At 54.4% G+C, this 10287-nt stretch overlaps 1 protein-coding gene across 1 annotated transcript in view; it reads left to right on the forward strand.

Annotated features, from left to right (window-relative positions):
• LOC144676485 (autism susceptibility gene 2 protein homolog) overlaps positions 1 to 9113 on the forward strand; it is a gene marked incomplete at its 3' end in the record, with an annotated part of 54449 nt that extends 45336 nt beyond the window's left edge. Inside the window, exons 5-8 of the mRNA XM_078536888.1 lie at positions 1594 to 1623; positions 3609 to 3701; positions 6855 to 6906; positions 8675 to 9113. Coding sequence (XP_078393014.1) covers positions 1594 to 1623; positions 3609 to 3701; positions 6855 to 6906; positions 8675 to 9113 — 614 coding nt within the window. The remainder of the gene's footprint in view (positions 1 to 1593; positions 1624 to 3608; positions 3702 to 6854; positions 6907 to 8674) is intronic.
• Between the last annotated feature and the right edge of the window lie 1174 nt (positions 9114 to 10287).

Here is a 10287-nt window from a genome sequence, read left to right on the forward strand (position 1 = left end):
GACGGGCAGTCCCGCACAAGCCAAAAGGAAGGCCCTTCGACCTTCCCCCCGTAGGCCGGAGGACAGCGCCCAATCTCTGCCCTGCTCCACAGCCCCCCCGCACCCCCGACAAACCTTTCATCTCCATCTTCACGGGCACTGACAGACTCCTTGTCCAGCTGTGGGAGCTGAACACTCTGCTCCTCATGGTCGTTGGTGGCGTGGTAGCTGTCTTACTCCCCGTCCCAGGTCAGCCCTGAGAATGGGTTGGCGGCGATATCTTCACGTTGGTGAGTTCAGTTACAGTTTGACGTGAAGCTCCGATTCGCCGCTGGTTCCCTTTTTTTCACCCCCGGCCACCCCGGCCCCCCTCCCCGTCTCCTGTGAGGCCCTCCAATAAACCCAGCTCACAGCAATTGTCTACTTCAACATTACTCCCCACCACCCAAGCTGTCCCTGCGTCATCATCACCCTTGTTGCAAGCACTCTCTTTCTGTCTCTGTCTCTCTCGCTCTCCCTCCCCCGTTTCTCTCGCTCTCTCTCCCCGTCTCTCTCTCCCCGTCTCTCTCTCCCCGTCTCTCTCTCCCCGTCTCTCTCTCCCCGTCTCTCTCTCCCCGTCTTTCTCTCCCCGTCTCTCTCTCCCCGTCTCTCTCTCCCCGTCTCTCTCTCCCCGTCTCTCTCTCCCCGTCTCTCTCTCCCCGTCTCTCTCTCCCCCGTCTCTCTCTCCCCCGTCTCTCTCTCCCCCGTCTCTCTCTCCCCCGTCTCTCTCTCCCCGTCTCTCTCTCCCCGTCTCTCTCTCCCCCGTCTCTCTCTCCCCCGTCTCTCTCTCCCCCGTCTCTCTCTCCCCCGTCTCTCTCTCCCCCGTCTCTCTCTCCCCCGTCTCTCTCTCCCCCGTCTCTCTCTCCCCCGTCTCTCTCTCCCCCGTCTCTCTCTCCCCCGTCTCTCTCTCCCCCGTCTCTCTCTCCCCCGTCTCTCTCTCCCCCGTCTCTCTCTCCCCCGTCTCTCTCTCCCCCGTCTCTCTCTCCCCCGTCTCTCTCTCCCCCGTCTCTCTCTCCCCCGTCTCTCTCTCCCCCGTCTCTCTCTCCCCCGTCTCTCTCTCCCCCGTCTCTCTCTCTCCCCCGCCTCTCTCTCTCTCTCCCCCGCCTCTCTCTCTCTCTCCCCCGCCTCTCTCTCTCTCTCCCCCTGCCTCTCTCTCTCCCCCTGCCTCTCTCTCTCCCCCTGCCTCTCTCTCTCCCCCTGCTTCTCTCTCTCCCCCTGCCTCTCTCTCTCTCCCCCTGCCTCTCTCTCTCCCCCTGCCTCTCTCTCTCCCCCTGCCTCTCTCTCTCCCCCTACCTCTCTCTCGTCTCTCCCTCTCCCTCCCCTTGTCTCTCTCTCGCTTCCCCTGTCTCTCTCGCTCTCTCTCTCCCTCCCTGTCTCTCTTTCACTCTCCCTCCCCTTGTCTCTCTCTCGCTTCCCGTATCTCTCTCTCCCTCCCTCCCTCCCCCTGTCTCTCTTTCTCTCTCCCTCCCTTAGTCTCTCTGTCTCTCTCTCTCTCTCTCTCTCTTCCTGAACTAATCTCATCACGGGACTTGTTTGTTGGCTTCACTCACTCTGTGTTTGTTATTTATTTTGCAGTGTGACATTGATAGTGATCCAGACGACAAGGTAAGCGACTTTCTGAACCCCTACCCCCTCCCCTTCTCCTGCACGGGAATGTCACCCTTGCAGCCTTTCGCAATTGGAGGGGTGGGGGGGGGGGCGTAACAGTAGCAGGGGAGGGGAGTGTAATGAAAGGAAACGGAGGTGGTGGGGGGAGGAGGGGGTTGAAGTGCGTGACACACCCTCAAAACCCCGCCCCCACCACCCCAATCTGTAACGTAGCAACTCCTGACCCAGTCTAGACTTTTTGCAAGACTTGGAGGTAATCTCATCGAGGTGATAAAAATGATTGAAGGAGCTGAAATAGGTAGAGAGCTGGGTTGAAACCATATGCTCAGTGGCCAAGGGAGCACCATACAAGGGGCCTAGAACCTTCAACTTTGACCGAGGTTGCTCAAGGATCAATTGAGGAATCACTTTCTCACAGGAAACTCAGACATGTTGGCCTCAGCTGGAATTATTATTGAAGGGGGCAGGACAGGTTGAGAGAGCAGTTAATAAAGCAGACAGTATCCTGGGCTTTATTAATAGGGGCGTAGAGTACAAGAGCAAGAAGGTTATGTTGAACTTGAATAAAATACTCGTTTGGTCCCAACTCGAGCATTGTGTCCCGTTCTGGGCTCCGCACTTTAGGAAGGATGTGAGGAAATTAGGGAGAGAGAGAGAGAGAGAGTGCGGAAAAGATTCATGAGAATGATTCCAGGGACGAGGAACTTCAGTTCCGGGGGTAGATTGGAGAAGTTGGGACTGTTCTCCTCGCAGAAGAGAAGGTCAAGAGGAGATTTGATAGAGGTGTTCAAAATCGTGAGGGGGTCTGGTTCAGAGTGAACAGGGAGAAACTGTTCCCATTGGGGGGAGGATGGAGAAGCAGAGGGACATGGGTTGAAGACGATGGGTAAAAGGAGCGACGGGGACACGAGGAGAAACTTTTTCACATAGCGAGGGGTTAAGATCTGGAACGCGCTGCCTGAGAGTGTGGGGGAGGGAGGGTCAATCGAGGGGTTAGGATCTGGAACGCGCTGCCTGAGAGTATGGGAGAGGGAGGGTCAATCGAGGGGTTAGGATCTGGAACGTGCTGCCTGAGAGTGTGGGGGAGGGAGGGTCAATCGAGGGGTTAGGGTCTGGAACGCGCTGCCTGAGAGTGTGGAGGAGGGAGGGTCAATCGAGGGGTTTGAGAGGGAATGGGATCGTTGTCGGGAAAGGGGGAATGTGCAGGGGAAATGGGGAGAAGTCTGGGTAATTTCACGAGGCTGGTTTCTCACTTGGAGAGCTGGTGTAGACACGATGGGCCGAATGGCCCCCTGTGCTGTGAACCATTCAGCGATTTGTCAAAAGGGTAGCAGGAAACTGTCGCCCCCACCTCCCCACCGCCGACCTATCCCACCACCCACCCCCCCAAAAAAGAAATGTTTTCACGCTGCTACGTTGGGTTAGGGGATTGCAGGATATGGTTGCAAGGCAGCCAACTGGAATCGAGGGACAGGGCAGCCGAGATCTGATTGAGGGGGGGAAGCGGCAGCTGGAGGGGCCGAATGGCTCCCTCCTGTTCCCCCCCACTCCTTGCCGGGCTGAGGCTCGGATCCTCCTGCATCCCCCTCCCTGTTGGATCCCGGAACGCACCATACCGGGAGCGTGTCGGAAAGCTGTGGAAACCGGAACGGGAGGAGGCAGGCACCGGCGGGAGCGGGAGCGGGCGGAGAGCCCGGCCTCACCGCTGCTGGGCCCGCACCAGCACGGGCGTGAGCTGAGCAGCCCTGGCAGCCACGGGCACGCGCCACTCTCCCTCCCCCCGCCCCACCACCCCCACCCCCCTGCGGCCGGCCACGCCGAGGGGCGTCCCGGCACTTGGCCCCACCCCCCACACCGCAGCCGTGCTTTCCACCCTGACCCGGGGCTGCCCCGGCCCCCCACGCACACCCGCCCCGACGCCGGCTCTCCCACGGGGAGAACCGAATTGGCCTGTAAAATATCCTCTTCTTTTGTTTCCTCAGCCCCTCGGTGACGAGGCTTTGTGTGGCCCCAGGCTGGATTTCACATCTGCTCAGGAACACATGCTTCAGAGCATGTGGCAAAGGATTTCATTTGTGAGTTTACCGCTGTCGCGATTCCATCGGCTTCTCAAGACTGCTCGAGTCGGGTGTGACACCTCTCTCTCCGCCAAGGCATGGCACTCTACACCCTCCCCCAAACCCCCCTTCCCCCCCCACCCTCCCAGCCCCCTTGGAATAAGACGCCATTAAACCCCTGCCTCAGATGTCATGTTTGGAGGGCCCTATAAATCCAATAGCTGATAGCCTGGTGTGAGTTACAGGCTGGAATCTAATCGAGGGGTTCGGGGTGGTTTATATATAGAATAACAGATACCCGGGTGTGAGCTACAGACTGGAATCTAATCGAGGGGTTCAGGGTGGTTTATATATAGAATAACAGATACCCGGGAGTGAGTTACAGACTGGAATCTAATCGAGGGGTTCGGGGTGGTTTATATATAGAATAACAGATACCCGGGAGTGAGTTACAGACTGGAATCTAATCGGGGGGTTCCGGGTGGTTTATATATAGAATAACAGATACCCGGGAGTGAGTTACAGACTGGAATCTAATCGAGGGGTTCAGGGTGGTTTATTTTAGAATAACAGACACCCGGGAGTGAGTTACAGACTGGAATCTACTCAAGGGGTTCAGGGTGGTTTATATATAGAATAACAGATACCTGGGAGTGAGTTACAGACTGGAGTCTAATCGAGGGGTTCGTGGGTTTATATATAGAATAACAGATCCCGGGACTGAGTTACAGACTGGAATCTAATCGAGGTGTTCGGGATGGTTTATATATAGAATAACAGATACCCGGGAATGAGTTACAAACTGGAATCTAATTGAGGGGTTTGGGTGGTTTACATATAGAATAACAGATACCCGGGAGTGAGTTACAGATTGGAATCTAATCGAGGGTTTTGGGTGGTTTATATATAGAATAACATATCCCGGGAGTGAGTTACAGACTGGAATCTAATCGAGGGGTTCGGGGTGGTTTATATGTAGAATAACAGAACCCGGGAGTGAGTTACAGACTGGAATCTAATCGAGGGGTTCAGGATGGTTTATATATAGAATAACAGATACCCGGGAGTGAGTTACAGACTGGAATCTAATCGAGGTGTTCGGGATGGTTTATATATACAATAACAGATACCCAGGAGTGAGTTACAGACTGGAATCTAATCGAGGTGTTCTGCAGGTTTACATATAGAATAACAGATACCCGGGTGTGCGTTACAGACTGGAATCTAATTGAGGGGTTCGGGGGTGGTTTATATATAGAGTAACAGATACCTAGGAGTGAGTTACAGACTGGAATCTAATCGAGGGGTTCGGTGTGGTTTATATATAGAATAACACGTACCCGGGAGGGAGTTACAAACTGGAATCTAATCGAGGGGTTCGGGGTGGTTTATATATAGAATTACAGATACCCGGGAGTGAGTTACAGACTGGAATCTAATCGAGGGTTTCGGGGTGGTTTATATATAGAATAACAGATACTCGGGAGTAAGTTACAGACTGGAATCTAATCGAGGGGTTCAGGGTGGTTTATACTTAGAATAACAGATACCCGGGAGTGAGTTCTCGGCCGGAATCCAATGAGTAGTACAGTTGGGATACATAGAAATTTTTTTCACAAATTCTTGGGATGTGAACATCACTGGCATGGCCAAAATGTGTTGCCCATACTTCATTGCCCCTTGAGAAGGTGGTGGTGAACCACTTTCTTGAACCGCTGCAGTCCCTGTGGTGTAGGTACACCCACAGCGCTTTTAGGGAGTTTCAGGATTTTGACCCAGCGACAGTGAAGGAACGTCCGATATATTTCCAAGTCAGGATGGTGAGTGGCTCGGAGGGGAACTTCCAGATGGTGGTGTTCCCCATGTGTCTGCTGCCCTTGTCCTACTAGATGGTAGAGGTCGTGGGTTTGGAAGGTTCTGACGAAGGAGCCTTGGTGAGTTGCTGCAGTGCATCTTGTAGATGGTACCGACTGCTGCTACTGTGCATCGGTGGTAGAGGGAGTGAAGATTTAAGATGGTGGATGGGTGCCAATCAAGCAGGGCAGTTTTATTGTGGATGGTGTTGAGCTTCTTGAGTGTTGTGAGAGCTGCACTCATCCAGGCAAGTGGGGAGTATTCCATCACACTCCTGACTTGTGCCTTGTTGATGGTGGACAGGCTTTGGGGAGTCAGGAGGTGAGTTACTCGCCGCAGGATTCCCGGCCTCTGACCTGCTCTTGTAGCCACAGTATTTATATGGCTGGTCCAGCTCAGTTTCTGGTCAATGGTAACCCCCAGGATGTTGATATTGGGGGATTCAGTGATGGTAATGCCATTGAATGTCATGGGGTGATGGTTAGATTCTCTCTTGTTGGAATTGGTCATTGCCTGGCCTGTATTGAGTGAACGTTATTTGCCCCTTATCGCCCCAAGCCTCAATGTTGTCCAAGTCTTGTTGCATGCGAGAATGGACTGCTTCAGTACCTGTTGAGCTCTGTGTGCCTGTATATCCATCAGCAAACAAAGCTGTTCCAGTGCAGGTACAACACTGACATCCACCCAGCAATGTGGAAAATTGCCCAGGTATGTCCTGTACACTCAAAGCAGGACAAATCCAACCCGGCCAGTTACCGCCCCATCAGTCCACTCTCCATCATCAGTAAAGTAATGGAAGGGGTCATCAGCAGTGCTATCAAGTGGCACTTGCTTAGCGATAACCTGCTCACTGACACCCAGTTTGGGTTCCTCCAGGGCCACTCAGCTCCTGACCTCATTACAGCCTTGGTTCAAACACGGACAAAAGAGCTGAGCTCCCGAGGCGAGGCGAGAGTGGCTGCCCTTGACATCAAGGCCTCATTTGAACGAGTGTGTGGCATCAAGGAGCCCGAGCAAAACTGGAGCCAATGGGAATCAGGGGGAAGACTCTCTGCTGGTTGGAGTCATACCGAGCACAAAGGTTGTGGTTGTTGGAGGTCAGTCATCTCAGCCCCAGGACACCACTGCAGGAGTTCCTCAGGGTAGTGTCCTCGGCCCAACCATCTTCAGCTGCCTCGTCGATGACCTTCCTTCCATCATAAGGTCCGAGTTGCATCCTGTGCAGGGGCGAGTTACAGGCTGGGATCTAAACGAGGGGTTCAGGGGACTAATGCATCAACTGCTCAGTTTATAAAACGTCCCCTCTCTCCTTGCCAGGCGACCTCAGACGATGGCCTCTCGAGTTTCTTCACCACAGCCACTAAGATAGGTAAGCGTTGTACCGTCTTCCTTTGCCAACCGGCCTTTCTCCGATGTGTTCATAGAATCCCCCCCTCCGGCACCCCGAGCCTGCGTCGATCGGCCCCTCGTCATCCCGCGTACTCGCGCTTTCAGCCAAGGGTCAGCCCCGCGCGAGGGCAGCGGCGCCAATTTTCCCCGCGCGGCTTTGCTCCGTAAGGTGCGGATTCAGCAGGTGGGAATGTGAGTGGTGGTGGGGGGGTGGAGATGCTGCGATGCCTCCCTCCGAACCTCTCCCCTCCCCCACCCCAAATGCAGGTCATCCTCAGTAGAAGAACAATCATTTGCATTTGTATAGCGCCTTTACAACATAATAAAACGTCCCAAGGCGGCTTGCAAAATTTGACCCCCCCCCCCCCCCCCCCCCCCCCCCCTGCCGTTCTCTCCCCAGCCCCAGCCCACCCTCCAAAACCCCGCACCGCTCCCCCACCTGAGACACTTAAGGGGATTGTAGGGACAGGCGACCAAAAGCTTGGGTCCAAGGGTTGGAGCAGAGAGAAGGGTGGGGAGGCTCAGGGAGAGAGCTCTGGAGTTTAGGCCCAAGGTAGCCAAGAACACGGCAGCCAATGCTGGAAGAGTTAAAATCGGCGGGCGGGGGGAGCTGGGGAGGGCTGGTGGTGCTCCAGAGGCCAGAATTGGAGGGAGGCGGGGGGGCGGGGGGGTGTGCGGTGGTAGAGGATACAGCGTACGAGTTACGAAGATTGGGAAGGGCGAGGCTGGGGGGTGGGGTCAGGGGTGGTGTGGTCAGGGGAAGCTTTGAAAGCAAGGATGGGAATTTTAAAATTGAGGTGCTCCTTGACCAGGAGCCAGTGTCGGTGGGCGAGCGCAGGGTGAGGTGGGGGCGGGAGGGGTGGGGGGTGGTGTAATGCAGGAGCCAGCACCCGGTGTGAGTTGGGTCTTTTTGAGGGGTGAGGCAGCAGAGTTTTGGATGGAGGATGCGGGAGGTGCAGCCAGGAGTGCGTTGCGATCGTTGGTTGTGGGCGGCCCGAAAGGCTTGGGCGGGGCGCCATCTTTTGGATGAGACGTCAAGCCGAGAGCCCCTCTGCCCTCCTGGGTGGACGTATGAGTCCAGACTACATGGAGGAAGAGCAAAAGGGACCTGGTCCCAGTATGTATCTCTTAACGAACATCAGTTTTAAAAAGAAAAAGGAATTGGGTTATTCGTTGTATTGTTTGTGGGAAGGAGCTGTGCGCAATGTCGTTGCCCTAGTGATGTTGCGTCGCTTCAGGAAAGCACCCCACTGCCTGCAGAGGTGGTGAAAGGCGCTGTAAAAATGCAAGAGCTCCTTCTATTGCCGAAAAAGGAGACATGTTGTGGAGGCTTTTCGCCTTGCACTCATCAGGACAGACGCGAGAATGCCATAATTTCAGAGGGAGCCACACCTTGTGCTGATCCGTTGGCACGTCGAGGCGTTTCCACGGAGAATGCACCAGGGGAACTATTGTTCCCCCCCCAGGTTTCCGTGTGGACACGGTCATCTTGTTGGCAGAGGGACAGGTCCCTGCGTATGAATCGATGTGGCTTCGAGCACGCATAAGTCAGCCGCATTGTGAGCCTGACTGATAATCTTAATTGGTTATTTGTTTAATTCTCAGCGCACTTGGGGTTATTCAGCAAGTGCTGTCCATTCGTGGAGTCACATTTAACGTTAGACATTACGTTCTGGGGTTTTGCAAGGTTTGAATATGGTCCATTCTCTCATTTTGATCCGCTAATGTCTCCTGCTTTCCCCTCGCAGCCTCCGATTTGAATGGCGCGGTGACTCCTAAGGGCGAAACCAAAGTGTCTGGGTTGGAGAGGAGCCAGGAGCGGAACCAGGGGCCGGACAAGGACCCCCTGCTAGTGCCTTCCCTGCCTACGGAGCCTACGCCGCAGGCTGCGGCCGCCAACTCCGTCCAGGCCCCGGCCCGCTCGCAGGCCCAGGCTGAGCCCACGGCCAGTGCCCAAGCTGGGAGCCGGACCCCAGTGCCGCCGCTCTCCAACCACCATCACCACCACCACCACCACCACCACCACCATCAGCAGCAGCAGCAGCAGCAGCAGCAGCATCATCGCCAGTCCACACCGGCGAGGGTCACCCCACAGCCCAAACTGCAGACCCCAGTGCAGCCACAGCACCAGACCCAGCCTAAAGTGCAACCTTTCAGCCAGCACCAGCTGGTGTACCTGAGCAGCAGGTAAGCCCCCACCGCGAGGCCAGGGTGCGTTAGGGGGACTCCCAACGTCTGCAACTGGGGGTGTGGCAGTGGGGGAAGGGAGGGGCAGGGGGTGGGGTGGGGGGAGGAAAATACAAAAAGACTTACATTTCAATAGTGTCTTTCACAACCTCAGGACATCCTAAAGCAGATTACAGCCAATGAAGTACTTTTGAAGTGTTGTTATAGTCTTAATTTTGGAAACACGGCAGCTAATTTGCATACAGCAAGATTCAACATGCCAACAGCAGCACAGCAATGGCCAGCTAATCTGTTTTTGTTGAAGGAGAAATATTCACCATGATAATCCTTCTGCTCCTCTTCAAATCGTGCGATAGGATCTTTTACTTCCACCCGAGAGAGTAGTTGGGGTCTTGGTTTAATGTTGTATCCCAAAAGTTGGCAGCAGCTACAGTGCCGCACACTCTCACCATCGGCATGTGGAGTATCAGCATAGATTGTGGCCTCAGGTCTCTGGTGTGGAACTGGAGCGGCTGCCGTGTGGCTGCTGATTCTCACTCGGAGAGACTGCAGATGGCCTTGCAGGATGTCCTTGAGTAGCTTCGGGCTTGAGGACCCAGCTGTAGACTGCACCATCTCAACATGGGCGGCAGCAGTTTGGGCTGACTGGATTGACAAGTAACAGCAAGAGCACAGGCGAAATGGCAAAGGTGGAAGGACACATGCTGGCACCCTGAGAGAGGACAGCAGGTTGGTGCTACACTGAGCCACTGCCACTCCCCTGTGATTGCGCCTCAGCAAACCTAGAAATCTGCTGGTGTACATTGTATAGATTGCAGAGAGCTTCTGTGAGTGTTTGCAGTTCCCTTTAAGCACTGAGATCCACAGCCTTGATGGCAGGAGTCTGAGCCTATATGCAACAAAGTGAAATTTCATGACCTTAGTCTCTTGGAAGCTTTGTGACCTGCAAGGAGTGGACAAGTGGTGGATGAAGTTCAATGCAGAGAAATGTGAAGTGATTAATTTTGGTAGGAAGAACATGGAGAGACAGTATAAAATAAAGGGTACAATTCTAAAGGGGGTGCAGGAGCAAAGGGATCTGGGTATAAATGTACATAAATTATTGAAGGTGGCAAGACAGGTTGACAGCATGGCTAATAAACCATACAGTATCCTAGGCTTTATTAATAGGGGC

The sequence above is a fragment of the Cetorhinus maximus genome, unplaced genomic scaffold, assembly GCF_964194155.1.
Source record: "Cetorhinus maximus unplaced genomic scaffold, sCetMax3.hap1.1 HAP1_SCAFFOLD_1631, whole genome shotgun sequence".
Taxonomy (NCBI): domain Eukaryota; kingdom Metazoa; phylum Chordata; class Chondrichthyes; order Lamniformes; family Cetorhinidae; genus Cetorhinus; species Cetorhinus maximus.